Source organism: Rhinichthys klamathensis, unplaced genomic scaffold, assembly GCF_029890125.1.
Source record: "Rhinichthys klamathensis goyatoka isolate OS25496 unplaced genomic scaffold, OSU_Roscu_1.1 h1tg000269l_1, whole genome shotgun sequence".
Taxonomy (NCBI): Eukaryota; Metazoa; Chordata; class Actinopteri; order Cypriniformes; family Leuciscidae; genus Rhinichthys; species Rhinichthys klamathensis.
Window position 1 is genome coordinate 2,887,447 of NW_026606789.1, and position 15,349 is coordinate 2,902,795.

General features: G+C 43.3%; 1 protein-coding gene across 6 annotated transcripts in view; it reads left to right on the forward strand.

Annotated features, from left to right (window-relative positions):
• The window catches only part of phc2a (polyhomeotic homolog 2a (Drosophila)), a 58,375-nt gene extending 43,281 nt beyond the window's left edge, over positions 1-15,094 (forward strand). For 3 of the 6 annotated variants that reach the window (XM_056268135.1, XM_056268137.1, XM_056268136.1), the window contains exons 8-15: positions 7,285-7,646; positions 7,764-7,893; positions 12,218-12,417; positions 13,120-13,219; positions 13,759-13,876; positions 13,991-14,114; positions 14,220-14,493; positions 14,566-15,094. In XM_056268135.1, the coding sequence (XP_056124110.1) occupies positions 7,285-7,646; positions 7,764-7,893; positions 12,218-12,417; positions 13,120-13,219; positions 13,759-13,876; positions 13,991-14,114; positions 14,220-14,493; positions 14,566-14,720 (1,463 nt within the window). In that variant the 3' untranslated portion in view covers positions 14,721-15,094. The other 3 variants (XM_056268140.1, XM_056268139.1, XM_056268138.1) reach the window with 3 other exon arrangements.
• The last annotated feature ends 255 nt before the right edge of the window (positions 15,095-15,349 follow it).

Genomic DNA, 15,349 nt, shown 5'->3' on the forward strand with positions numbered 1-15,349 from the left:
CTCCCTCACTCTGGACAGAACCGCCTGGATCAGCTTGATGGGCGGGAAGGCATAGAGTTTCTGCATCGGCCAAGGGTGGGCGAACGCATCTATCCCCAATGGAGCTGGAGGGCTCAGAGAGAACCAAAGCGGGCATTGGGACGACTCCTGAGATGCAAAGAGGTCCACTTCCGCTTTTCCGAACACCTCCCAGATCAGGGCCACCGACTGGCGGTTCAACATCCATTCCCCAGACCTGAGCTTCTGCCTCGACAGAAAATCTGCTGCGAGGTTCAGAATCCCTGGGACATGAACTGCTCTCAGAGAGAGGAACTTGTCCTGGGACCACAGGAGAAGGTGACGCGCATGCCTGTCTAGGGTGCGCGATCGTGAACCCCCCTGTCTGTTTACATGGGACACTACTGCCATATTGTCCGTTCTGACAATGACATGGTGTCCTTCGAGGAAAGGGAGAAAGTGGCAAAGAGCCAGGAAGACAGCCCTCAGCTCCAAGCTGTTTATGTGCCACGAGAGGGTCTCGCCAGTCCAAACCCCACACGCTGGCCTGCCCTCGAAAACCGCTCCCCAGCCGGTCAGAGAGGCATCCGTCGTAACCATCTGGCGACGGAATACCGCACCCATACCGACTCCTTTCTGAAGGAAGAGGGGGTCCCGCCAGATTGACAGGGCGCGAAAGCGACTGCGCGACACCTTCAATAGGCGAAAGGCTGGCCCCGTGGGCCGAGCCCCTGAGAGCTTCATCCACCACAGAAAAGGTCTCATGTGGAGCAGCCCCAGAGGTAGCACAGGGGAGGCCGCGGCCATAAGGCCCAGAAGTCTGCGGCAGGTGCTCACGGAAACATGCTGGCCTAGTGCGAAACGGGACAGACATGTCACCAGACTGGAAATCCGTGCAGGAGCCAAACGGGCCTGCATAAGAACGGAGTCCATGCATACCCCCAAGAAAACCGTGTTCTGAGCTGGAGTAAGAACGCTCTTCTCCGTATTCAGCCTCAAACCGAGAGACTGAATATGACGGAGGACAATGTCCCTGTGGTGAGTCACCAACTCTCTGGAGTGGGCTAAAAGGAGCCAATCGTCCAGGTAGTTGAGTATATGGATGCCCTGGAGCCGCAGCGGGGCCAGAGCAGCATCCATACACTTTGTGAACGTCCTTGGCGCTAGAGCGAGGCCAAAGGGGAGGACCCTGTACTGGTACGCTTTCCCTCCAAAGGCGAACCTGAGGAACTTCCTGTGTCGCCGTACGACCTGGATGTGGAAATAAGCATCCTTGAGGTCTACCGTCACGAACCAGTCCCCCCGCCGGATATGAGATATGATGGCCTTCAGCGTCAACATTTTGAATTTTCCTTTGTAAAGAGAGAAATTCAACCGGCGAAGATCTAGTATCGGCCGCAGGCCGCCCCCCTTCTTCGGGACCAGGAAGTAACGGCTGTAGAAGCCCTGTTCGACTTCCCCCGAAGGAATCTCTTCTATCGCCCCCTTCAGCAGAAGGGATGAAATCTCCTGCTGTAGTACAGAAGCCTGAGCGGCGCTGTCGACTACAGTAGGAAAGACCCCGTTGAAGCAGGGGGGGTTGCGACAAAACTGAAGCGTGTAGCCGAGCCGAACTGTGCGAAGGATCCAAGGCGATACCCCTGGTAAACGCTCCCATTCTTGAACGAAATGTGATAGAGGCAGAGGAGTGTTGCAGTGCAAGGGACATACCTGAGGTAGGGTGTCGCGCTGGTTTCCATGGGGAGGCGCGGTTGACCGTGGAGGAGAGCGCTTGGCGTCCTGACACGTATTGGGGGGTACCACCACCTGGATAGAAGTAACTGGGTCCGCCTGCTCCAGAGGAAAAAGAACTGTGCCTCTGAGGAAGCGATTGGCGGGTGTAACGTGCACCGGGAGCGAGGGGAGAAAGCAAGATGCGTCTCCTTCCTCCTGCGCCGGACTGGGTGAAGAGAGTGAAACAGGACCTGCACTTCGAAACACGCTGGGTGGCGAAGGTGACAGGGTTGGATGAGGAGAGCCGGCTGGAGGAGGGCAGAAACGCTTGCGCGGTCTGTCCCAACCTCGTAGATCTGATGAGGCTCTCCTCTTCCTGCCCTGCGGGTCAGGAACGGCTCGAGGAGGCTGGAGCGGCCGATTTGTTGGACCGCTTCAGCTGAAGGCGCTTGTGAGGGCGCTGGCGAGGAAATGGACGACCTCGGGCTCCCCAGACAGTAGTTGGTGGGTGGCGAGCCGGGTCACTCCTGCTAGTAGGGAACTCAGCCCTATGAGCAGAGCGTTCTCGGGTTTGAGAAGGGGGAGGGTTGGAGTCACTGGGCCCTCTGACCCTCCTGGGCATAAACTGCCTGAACGCGGCCGACTGAGACTTAGCGGCGCGGAATTTGTCAACCACCGTGTTGACCGCCTCCCCGAAAAGACCTGAGTGGGAGATAGGGGCATCCAGGAGGAAACTCTTATCCTTGTCTCGGATCTCCGTGAGATTCAACCAGAGGTGGCGCTCTGCAGCAACCGAGCCCGCCATAGAGCGACCTACAGCCCGAGCAGTGTGCTTGGTGGCTCTTAGGGCCAGATCTGTGGCTTTGCGAAGCTCTTTGACAGCTTCGGGCGTCAGTCCCTCTCCTTCATCCATGTCCTTCAAGACGTCCGCTTGGTAGGCTTGAAGGATGGCCATGGTATGCAGGGCCATGCCTGCCTGACCAGCCGCCATGTAAGACTTCCCAATAAGGGAGGAAGTAGTCCTACAAGCCTTGGAAGGAAGAAGGGGACGCGCCTTCCAAGACGGTGCAGACGACGGGGCGAGGTGGTTAGCCAGCGTGTCCTCGACCGCTGGAATAGCGGAATAACCCTGCTCCACAAAACCAACAAGGTTGGTGAAGTCAGCGGCTGCCGCATTAGTTAGGCGTGCGGAGAATGGCTGCTTCCAGGATCTGGAGATCTCGTGATGCAGATCGCTGAAAAAGGGCAGCTTTCTTCGCTCTGGCCTAGAATTAGGGCCACGTAGGAACCTCTCGTCGAGTTTGGACGATTGAGACTCGCGGGGCTCATCAGGCCAGTCAATAGAGAGCTTCTCTGTAGCGCGCGACAGCACCTCAATAAGCTCAGTGTAGGCCGGAGTAGGCCGCGCGTCCTGGCCGCTAGGCGGGATAACGTCATCAGCCAGAGCAGGCCCGAAATCCTCGGAGTCGGAGGCTGCAGTGTAAATAACGTCATCCAGACCGAAAGAAACCGATTCGCGGGCTCCCGGGCTGGGACATAAATAATCATGCGCGAATTCAACCGCGCCGCGTGCGTGCTCGGGAGAGGGAGGGAGAGAAAGGGCGAGGCCCGTCTGCTCATACTCAATATCCTCGAGCTCAACATCCGAACCCCAGGCCGCGGATCCACGAGAGGCCTCAGCAGTCTCGGGAGCGCGACGGGGGGAAACGAATGTCTCCTTCTCAAAAACCGCGAGTCTAGAGCGGAGGGTTTTGAGAAGGAGATTGTCACAAAATTTACATTTCGACAATCCTAATACAGCCTCACGCGCATGCGAAAAACCCATACATTTAACACACTTACTGTGAGGGTCGTCGTTCGAGATGAAACGAACGCATGGCGGAGAGCAGCGTCGATAATCCATGACACTTCACTGTAAGGAGAACAGAGTTCCACTTATACCAGTCGCTGAAGTGTCGAGACGAAAGCTGAAGTTGAATTGAGAATTCGGGCTCAGAAAAACCGCACGAAGGGCGAGATGTGACCGCTTCGTGAAGGCAGAGAAATCTGAGGAGAAGATGGCGCGCGCGCGTACATCATGCTACGACGTAAGAGCGTCGGGGCGGAGCCAGCTTTGCGCGAGCGCCATCAGCCAATGGATTGGCGTGATTCTATAGGGCTTCAGACAATCGGCACATCCAGAGGATATCCCACTGCGCTTTCCGCAGCGTTGAGTGAACCTATGAAAGAGAACGCTGTTGTCGTTTAAAAGAATGGCCAAAATGCATACAAACTTTTACGTTTTTAGTTTAAGTTCACACAGAACGTCTTCTTGTGTTCTGTGGAGCACATCAGAGACACTTAAAACAATAAAGATGCTAGTCTAGCGTATATTTACATAAAAACTATTAAAAAGCAGAGCAGTGGTAAAGTTCTGTGTGAAAAAGACTGTGGCCAGCCGGGTGAGCCCGATAGGCATGGGAACGGAGCGATTCCCATGGAGGAGCTCCTTAAGGATAAAAGGAGGAGTGATGACAGTGAAGGACGAGAGAGGATCAGGCCTGGACTTTATGGTGTTTGTGTTTATCTCAAAAGCGTGTTCTGTGTCCCTACATACCTCTTATTTCTGTATACATTAGTGAAGTTAAGGAAAATACTATGTGAATTTGGTCATTTCGATCATCATTTCGATACTGTATGTCAAGAAAAACGTAAATGGAATTATTTTTGTTTTTACCGGTGTTTGAAGTAGCACTCATTATTGAAGCTGGGTAAATGCTATCCTTCAGCATTTATCCCTCAAAGGCCAGGAAGTTTTGCAGACGTTTTCTTTTTCTTTTCTTTTTTGTCATATTGAACTGTGCTGACAAAGGGCAGCAGTTAATTATTTATCAACACAGGTGGAACTTGAACCAGAATGTGGTCTTCAATGCTCAAAGAAAGCCCTGCATCTGTTGTTGCTATTCTATAAATGCTTTGAACTTAGCAGGCTGTTGGGGGAGGGTGTGTAAATATGGCACACTATCTCATACTGTGTTCATTTTGAACACAGAACACCACATAAATGATAAAAAACACACTCCCACAACCTCTGAACAGGCTCTCTGTTTGCTTGGAGGAATTTGATATCAAGACCATGGCGTTTGATCGCTTGTCTTGATCACAAGTTGTTTCTTTTCTGAGAGAAAACATGGCAGAACAGAACACCACATAAATGATAAAAAACACACTCCCACAACCTCTGAACAGACTCTCTGTTTGCTTGGAGGAATTTGATATCAAGACCATGGCGTTTGATCGCTTGTCTTGATCACAAGTTGTCTCTTTTCTGAGAGAAAACATGGCATGAGAATGACATTTTCTTGAGTAATAATGCTCATCAATCTCAACAGTACTCCGTAACACGTTATCATGTAATATAGTGTGAATAGCTTAAGTCCAAGTAAAACTGGTCCTTCATAGTTCAGCCTGTTAGAACAGAAAGTATGAACATTTTAAAATGACTCGCATCGCATTTAAAGGTCCTGCACAAATTAGGCTGGTATTCCTTAGTGTTACACAGCAGAGCCTGTCAGAGTATGTCTAACTCAGTGGTTCTCAACCTTTTTTGGGCCAGCGCCCCCTATCCAATATCCAGGTCCCCGACCGCCCCCCACCCCCAAACTAATGAGCGAGCAGGAACGAGTAACAGATGAAATAAGTACAAAATTGTCATTTATTAATACAATCGAACTATACTCCACAGCGATTAATCCAAAAAACAAGCTATAAACTGCATTGAATAGCAATAGCAGTGTTTCTCACAGGATATTTGGTAAATCTGTGGTGGGTGAACCTCGGGCCTTCTAGGGGGGTTCGGGGGGCAAGCCCCCCGTAAGAAAAATGTGTGCATTTTAATGTTAAATGCATCAATCTGGTGCACTTTGAGAGTTCAAAATTAAAAGCTCCAACCCATATTCAGTGTGCAAATTAAACAAAGAAAAATTCAAACCTCTTTTAGTTGTGTTTGTCTACATTACACTACTACATAATAATAGTTATATTATATTAATCCCATGACATAAATAGCCATATATTATAAAACAAATGCACTGAAAAATAAAGGACAGTCATTAAAGCGGTAATGTTTGCACGTAGGTTTTATTAGCATTTAGGAGAGTATTGCAAGAAGCTGCTTACATTAACCTTACTTAAAAATAAATATACAATCATGATTTTTCATGAAAAATTATGTTAAAATTGTAGGCCTAAAATACCTTGGTATCAGGTATAATTAATACAATTACAATTAATTTGGTTTGTCGTGATTAATTTGTTTTCATAATCAGTAAAAAGAAAAATCTTCTAACAAGAATAAACACACGAACAATTCAATTATTATTGTATTATTAATTGTTTTTATATCTTGAAACTAACGTTACCCAAGCAGCGTTTCGCTCTCAGATGTGATGGCGGAATGAATAGCCTACATTACCAAAATGTGATTGCAGAATATATTTAAATATTAATATAATATAAAAATTATCCATCAAATTGTCATTTTCAAATTGAGTTAACAATAATGCCTGACCAGTAAATTACTTGGTGAACAAAGAAAACATTTTGGCATTAGGCATTGGAATTAGTTAATGCCTAAAAAATTTTAAGTTTTACCTTATAAATAGAATTTAGTTTAATTTTGAAATTCGTCGCCGGAGTAAATGGGAACATGATTTATTGAAAATATTTGAAAAAATAGAAGTGTTTCAATACTTAAGTCAATACTTTTTAATGGCATGTCAACTTTCCATTCCTCCGCTGCGTGACTCTAGCCAGCGCTGGATTGTTGTCAGCGCGAAACACATGTTTGAGCGCGTGAATGCAGATTCTAGCCAGCGCTGGATTCTAGTCAGAGCGCTGGTCTATAACTGGAAAAATAATATAGTCGTTGCAAAAGTAACGATACATAGCTTAGGCTACATGTACATTAAACTGGAAGAAGAATCACAACAAGCGTGTCGGTGAGAACACTCATTTAAACAGCATTCACACCCGAACTTGACTGCACATTATATTTTTGACATTATTGATACTGCTTTCAATCGTAATGCAATAGAAATGAACACAAAAAACCTGCTAGTATACTGACGGTGGACTTGCGGTCAGGAGTAGGCTAGAACGGCCGCGGACGAATGATTTTCTTTTTTTTATTTGAGCGCTGCTGACGTTTTCTTTCACGCGCACCATAGGCGTGCGCGCACACACAATATGACATCACAATCTACGCATATGTTTTACAACATAATTTAACATATATGGTCCTAACACTTTTTTAATAGCCCACTTAAAGTGTTTATTACAAATAAATTACTAAATGCTTAAAATGAATCACAGTAAATGAACACAAATTTCCGTTACTCGCTAACCCTAACACCTGAACGCCCCCCTTTCAAGACTCTTGCGTCTAACGCCCCCCGTTGTTCTCTGAACGCCCCCTGGGGGGCGGTACCGCCCCCGTTGAGAACCACTACTCTATAGTGTAGCTGATTTATCATACTGTGAAATGAGTGTCACATCAACCATTAAATATATTGTCTTTTGTTATATTTATTCCAGCATATACCCAAATTCAGACCCATCAGCTGCTCCAGCAGCACAAGCATCAGTTTGTGATACAGCAGCAGCCTCAGATACTGCAGAGAGGTCAAGCTCAGCTCTTAGAAGCTGCCACCATTCATCCTCACACAGTGCAAGCTGTGGCCATTCAGCCTGCCCTGCCAGCTCAGCCTCAACAGTGCCCTATCCCTTTGCTGCCCAAAGTGCCTGTTACCTGCCAACAAGCCACCATCTTCCATTCCACTACTGTGAGTCAGGAGGCACTTGCCCAGAATGGACAGCCGCCCATGCTGAGCCACAGCAAAGCAGCACCTCTACAGCTTACTGCAGTTAATGTCCAGATCCAGCCAGTTCAAACTCAAGTAAGTGAATTGAACATCATGTTTTTTTTGTGTGTCTTTATTTCAATGTATCCTAATTGTATTAGTTTCACTTATTCCCTCCTATTCTGACCTTGTCCTGTTTGACTTTAATTCCAGCTGGAAGTAGCCACACTGGATGTGTCAGATAAGGACGACCCTGATCCTCTCGAACCGCAGCGGCTATCCATAACAACACAAGTGCCAACCCGGACAGAACAATCCCATTCAGTCAAACAATCTCATCAAAGTCAAGTGACAGAAAACATAGAAGGTACTGATTCATGTATTATTTGTTTCATTTTCATGACTTTCATTTATTTATTTTGTTGGTTCAAAAAGGGTAAAGGTTGCAAAATGTTTTTTTTTTTTTTCAATTTAGCAATATCTCCATGCATTGTTTGTGTTTTGATTTAATCAAATATATATATGGCTCCCTCTGATTTTATCCTAATAGTCTGACCATAATCAGTAACTTGAATATATATATAATATTTAATGCAACAAAGCTGCAATAAAAACAGCTTCTGTAGTTGAAAATCAAGGGGGGGGGGGGGGGGGTCTATGTCTTATATATATATATATATATGGAAATAGAAAATAAGACAAATATAAGACAAGTGAAAATTCAAAAACAACCAACAGTTGTTGTTAAAAGCATGATTAACAAAACAATTAAATAGATGCAGATATTATGTAGTTATTTATTATGCACTATAGTGTAGCTGATTTATCATACTGAGTGTTTCTCTGAAACTGAAACGAGAATGTCACATCAACCATTAAATATTGTCACCTTACACACTTTATTTATTAAAGATTTACATATCACAAATATATCACTCTGTCAAACACAATATGATTAAACAAAAATATTGAAAAAAGACATGGAATATGAAACTATTTTGGTCACATCTAGCTATACTGGTTGCAAAAGTTAGAGGAAAGACTCCTGCAGCAATCTTGGTCTAGCCAGATGCAGAGTGGCTACTACGTCACCACCATCTGTAGGTTTGCCAGTCACAAAAACACAAAGGCCAACTACGCGAGCTCTCCCCTCAAGCGGAAGAGTAGATCTGTCACACCCCCAGTGTCTATTGTCCAGTCGAAGCACTTGCGAGAGTGTGACAGGCAGCTTCTGCTATAATTAGGGGCGAGGGTCTGAGCTCCGCTGTTCTTGGTGGGACGTGGGAATAAAGGTGGACACACTCTGGCTGTCTGGCAGGTGTGTCGGAGGCCTAACCTCTCAGACGTTAAATTATGAACGATGATAAACTGCTCTTTTATGAGCGTAAATGGCTTGAGGCATCAGAGGACTTGAATCATAAATCATGTCATATTTTATTGTATCATGCTGATAATTTTGTGTGATCATGGTGCATTCATAAAAGTTTTAAAGCGTATTTTGTTTTAGATGAAACAAATTTAGTGTTTTTTTATGAGTGAGATTAAAAAGCATACACTTTAATTGGCTATTTTCATGTTCACATATAGGTGAGTCTCACAGAAGTTCAAGTTCAGATCAAAGTAACTCATCTTTTTAAAGCAAACAACAAAATCACTGTGGTTATGCCTGATTAATTATTATGTTTCAATAGCTTGCAATAGATGTAATTGCTTCAGACGTTGACACTGCAGTGCGAGACAAGCTTAGGTTTAGCTTACGATACTTATACTCCATTGTGTTTCGACTCCCAGCTGCTGAGTGTGGGACATGAGTGGTGTTGTATATCTTACGAGGAATAGACTCACTATACATGCCCCCTGTGTTACCCTGAGTCTCCCTTTGTCCCTGAGGAACCCAAGACCCTCTTATCGAAACGTTTGTGTCTGCTCTCAATACGAGATAATCTTGCAGTTAATGCAGGGTAGAGCTTTAAAAAAGAGCTAAAAATTGTTTTTCCCAGTTGTATTGGAGATAAATAATAGTGTAGATCAATTAGTTTTAGAGACAGCTTTATTTGCAATATGTTTTATTTTCTAATGAGTAATTCATGTTTTCTTTTTGCATTCATAATTTGGTCGAAACTTCCAGTTCAGGTGGACTTTAAAGAGAATTACACTTTAACACTTTTAAGTCCACATGAACTAGAAGTTTTGACCGACTTTACTTCAGTATTGTGTCAAATATTAAATCTGAAATATTCTGAAATCTGAAGGAAATAGAGGACGAGGCTTGATTTTAGTGTACCTCTTCACAATCTCTAGCTTGCAGCAGACTGAAGTCATCAGAGAACAAATGCTATTTCAGAGTGGAAGCAGACTTTGACTAAACATTATGAAGACCAACACATTTTTTCCCCCTGTGGATTGGCTTGCATGGATTAACTGTTCACCACAAGACCAGTAATGTCCGCTAACAAAGTAAATAAAGTCATTTTAATTTTAATTCATGCAGACTTAGTCCTTTAAATACAACGTCGCATTCTTTTTGGTCAATGTTATTATTGTACAATTATTTTGAGGGTACAAAGAATTGGTATAAGTTTAGGACCCTGTCTGATTAAACAAATTTTGAATGCAAAATTTGATCTAGACCTGGTTAAATCATTGGGTTACTAGTATCACTTTAATTTGTCTTATATTTGATGAAGCTTACATCATTGATTGTTACTTTCCGGTTTATTACTGTGAAGCTGGTTGAAACAATTGTATTGTATAAAGCGCTATAGAATAAAGTTGGCTTGTCTTCACTGTATATAGCCTATGCATATTGCCTACTATAAGAAACAGTAGTATGGTACACTTTGTCGAATTACATCATATTTAACGAGTTATCTTAGAAATAAATGGGGTTTTTTTTTCAGGCTTTGACCAATTTCATTTATGTAAACATGTCAAAACTTTTGACAGTCCAATCAAGTAAAAATTCAATGAAAGAGATTTTTAATAATTAATAATTTTAATAATTCGAGATATTGCTTCTTGTTCATTCATCACATTAGAAATGAGACCGTAAAGTCCAGCGTACTGCAATGTGGCATTCCATGCTGTAAAAATAGTAGTATGCAATTCCAAAGATAGACATGGAGTAGCCTAGTTAGTAGATGCTCTTTCTCTGCTTACGTGCGCCTGTCATGGAGCCGCTCACGAGTTTTAACCAATCACGGAAGGCCTCTGTGCTAAATATGACCTGCTATTGGACATAATTCCAAGCGTGTGGGACCAATCGGAGCGGCGCAATGTTTCCTATTCAGTTCCTCCATACAAAGGGGATTAGAGAGTGCGGCCCCGTTGCTCACATTGAGGGAATCGGTTAGAACAAACAAATCCACGCACACAAAAAAAGTTTGGATCGGTTAATTTGTCGTACTGCTTTGTATATAACACCAGTGGATTATGGAAGTGTACTCGGAAGCGTTGGAATGATAAGTTCACTTTAGTGTTTTCCTCTTTTGGCGCTTGAAAGTGTAAGTAAAGAGTGCGTGAGCGGAACAAAGGCGTGTGCTGTTGACAATCACCAGGACGCCTGTGCGTGCGCGTTTGTCTGCAGTGTGAAACCCTGCCAAATGTTCGGGATATAAAGTTACAAAGTTGCTCGCTACTTGTTCTGGGACGGTGGGGTGCGACCTATTGGTTCTTCTAGGTGCCGGAGTGTTGTTTGTATGCGAGTGTTTTGAGCCATTTCGAAGAAGCATGGGAGTAATGCTGCTACAGTACATGCGTAAATTTGGCAAAAACGGGTAGTAATAAAAAACTTCTGACTTTTACCTGAACATTTTTCACATCTTAGTAATAGACGCATATCTTTTCATAAATCAGTTTTGTTGTTTGCTTTAACCAGACATTACTGGTCAGTTAGAAATAAGCAAGTGGCTGCAGGTGTGACTGTGTTTTATTCACATGCATATATAGTCCAGTCCAGTATAACACAACTACATGTGAGCAAATAATGCGAGAGTAGTTTATACATTTAACATGTATAATGATGCAGTGCCTGATCTCTAATCTTTCATGCGTTTTATGACAACACTAGGAGACCTATGAGAGTGTTATGGAATATCATGAATGAATCGTGATTATTATTATTATTTTTTGTCTGGTCTTTTCCATGAATCGTCAGAGCACCGGTTCATAAAACCGTTATAAACGATTCTCCAATAATCAACAACGAATATCAGAAATGCTACAGATAAAGGATACTGTAAATAGGTTTATTACGCGGTATGATAGTTTTATCAACACGTACGAAACTGAGTTTTAATAAATAGCATTTCTTATTCATCCAAGAAATGGAAATTCATTTTACCATAGTTTAATAAACGACCTGTGTTTATGAAATTACTATAAACACCAATGTTATTAAAATGCAAAGAACGTAGCAAACTAAACAACAGTGTATCTAGATGGCTTTTAAAACAGTTAGAATCTCAGTGTGCACGCGATGACGTAAAAAGATCACTGAATCGGATCTTTGGAATGAGCTGTTCTAAAGAACCGATTCGCGAAACATCTAGGATTTGTTATCAGTATTATAGTGTTAACAAATCCTACTGATTACTGATAACAAAACATCTAGGATTTGTTATCAGTATTATAGTGTTCCTGATGGATACTCTTGTGCTCATATTCAGCAGGCAGAGTGAATGTGAAGGCAGGTGTGGGTTCACCTCTAGCCATGACCTCGGGCAGCGGGAACAATGCGCCCACGGTGACTGGCAGCGCTCCGCAAAATGGCGAGAGTAAACCGCCGCCACAGGCGGCAGTAAAGCCCCAGATCCTCACGCATGTCATCGAGGGATTCGTGATTCAGGAGGGAGCTGAGCCTTTTCCCGTGAGTGCTGCTTATTTCAGTCCTTCTTGTCTGCATGTTTACGTTTTCTGTACTTGTTTTGGTTTGCTTCATAATAATGTATCTTAGTTTAGTAAACAAAACTTAGTAAACAATAGTGTTTTAACTATATATAAAACCAGATGATTGCTTGTATTATGTTTAGACAGATGCCACTTGTAAAACTAACTTGTCTCTCATAGAAACTAACTAAAGCTGCTGAAGTAGCAAAAGCCTAAATATTATCATTACTGCAGTTAAGTGTTACAATAGTAACATTTTTAGGTACATTTTAAACATAGCTTTCATGCTTCCATGTATATCAGCTGCCAACTTAAGTCGACCCGCTTGTTAGTCATTTTCACTCAACTCCAAGTGTTGGAGCCGATTTTGTCATTTACTCACACTCATGCCATATTAAACCAGTATGCATACAAAAGATTCTTCAAAAATACAGAATATATAGAAACAAATCTTTAAAATATTAAATCAATTTTAAGTCATTGTTATTATTGATTATTGAGAGGCACACTTCCCTCTAGTGGACAATGTATACCACAGTTCTAACTTGTATCCACATACTTTGGTAGAAGTTTTAATAGTGAGCAAGCACATATCCCATATATGAGTACATTTGAGCATGCAGCATATGTCCTTGTGTAGTTTTTTTTATTTTTTTATGCAACACCTTGTGGATCTATCCAGGTTGAACGTCCGTCCTTGCTGATCGAGAATTTAAAGAAGCAGAAGCAGTCTCAGACCTTTCACAATGCAGACTCTGAGATGGAGGACCTTTCACAGCAAGGTAAAGAGTTCCTTTAATGCAGCAACACACTACACGACTTTTGCCTGATTAACAGTCCGGACAAGTCGACGTTAGTTGCCGAAAGTCAGAGCCTGTCTTCAGATTTGAGTTAACAGATTCCACTAAAAATGAAGGAAGACAGAAAAACAGACTGATTTTTTTCCACAATTTTTAATCGACTATGATTCCATCCAGTCAGAAGATATCAAAACATGTTTTGATATTTTGAGTCGATTTTAGAACACCTTGTTTACATTTGTCATGCATCTCCTAGCAACGAGGTACGTTTCTGTGTGAGTTTGTTGCGTTTGGATCGACTTGAAAGTCTGGTAGTGTGTGATCCTCGGTTGTTTAGTGTAGGATGTCCAGTTTTTCTCTGTAACCATTTACAAATTCGGCAAGTGTATGATGCCTAGTGTTTTAAAATCGGTTCAGATTTGAAAAGTCATGTTGTGTATTCCAGCCTTTAGTCACACACCTGATGGATCACTGATGCTCAGACTGTTGTCCAATCAGCCATAATGTAAATCTTTTTATAGAGCTGCTGAATAATCAGATCGCCGAGCCAGTGCTGGCATGTGAATTCTGTGGGAATCTAGACTTCGCTTTTAACTTCAAAAGATCCAAGCGGTTTTGTTCTACGGTGTGTGCAAAGAGGTATGTGGATCCTTCTGAAGCCCACAAATCATTTTAGATTTTATATAAGACTTTTGTTGCACATGTAAACACTTGATTTTGAGTGGTTGGCTTACTGGTGTTCTTCTCTTTCAGGTACAATGTTGGATGCACAAAACGAATGGGACTTTTCCCAAGAAAATCAACTTCGGAGAGCCCAAAGAAACCAAAAGCCTCCAACGCCAATCATCAAAACAGCAGCATGGATATCAGGAAACGGGTAATGCCCCTTTCTCTCTCGCTCTCTCGCTCTCTCTTTGCAGTGTCCCATTAGGTTTGTCTTTGCAGAAATGTGCTTAATTGTTTCGCTTGTGTTTTCTCATAGAATCCAAGGGCTCGAACAGCCATGGGAGCGTCTCTGTTGTCCTCGCACTCCTCTCATCCATGTCACGGTGATTCCAGCCAGTGCTCAGACATGTCCAGTTACGAAGAGCCTATTTCGCCACTGTCCAACTCAAGCTATGGAACCCAAAGGCTTCCGAACAAGGAAAGATTCGATCACAGTAGAGATCTCCCTCTCCTCACGCAGCACTTCCTGGCCAGCGACCCCGCCAAGTGGAACGTCGAGGATGTTTATGAATTCATCTGCTCTCTGCCAGGTAGCTATCATCATATTCTGTTGCTTTTTGGGTCGCCAATTAGTCAATCAAAAATCTTCTCTTTTGCGCCAGGCTGCCAAGAGATCGCAGAAGAGTTCCGCTCTCAGGAGATCGATGGCCAGGCCTTAATGCTCCTCAAAGAGGATCATCTCATGAGCACCATGAACATCAAACTTGGTCCCGCACTGAAAATCTTTGCCCACATCAGTATGCTCAAGGACTCGTAGCCTTTCCCACAGCTCCATCTGGTTTGGAAAGGACACCCTAACACCTCTGCACTGGTTTTTCTCATCCCATTGTTGCTTTGGGTCCTGGGGATTGCTGCTCCTCAAAGCCACAAACTTGTGTACAGTTCTCGTCACAGTTGAACGATTTCATCCCTAAAGCATGATGGCGTGACTCGATTACAAATCTCTTGTGTATTCAGCTGTGCCAGGCCTGGGAGGGGGCGACAATCCATCATGTCAAGAAGACAAGCACAAGTACTTTGCCATTTGTGCAAACAAATGTTCATCGTATAGTCGCATGCGAACAGGTTTACAGTATTTTCTGTTTTGTACTGGACTTGTGATTTGTTTGTCATAAAGTGATAGTTCTGGTTCTCACTGTCACAGCAACATGTGATGTTTGGTTAGCCAAGGAAATTGTTGTACCTTTAGCCTTGCAGTGTGCCATCATTTGTAGGTAGTAAACTGTTCAGGTTTCTTCATCTCACAGGATATTCCTCAGTTCACATGATATTACATCAGATTTTTGTACTCAAATGTTGCATTTTTGACACTAATTCACAGGTATAATGGGAATGAAAACTTTGACTCTCCAAGATGTGCCTAATATTTTCTAAATATCCCAAAGA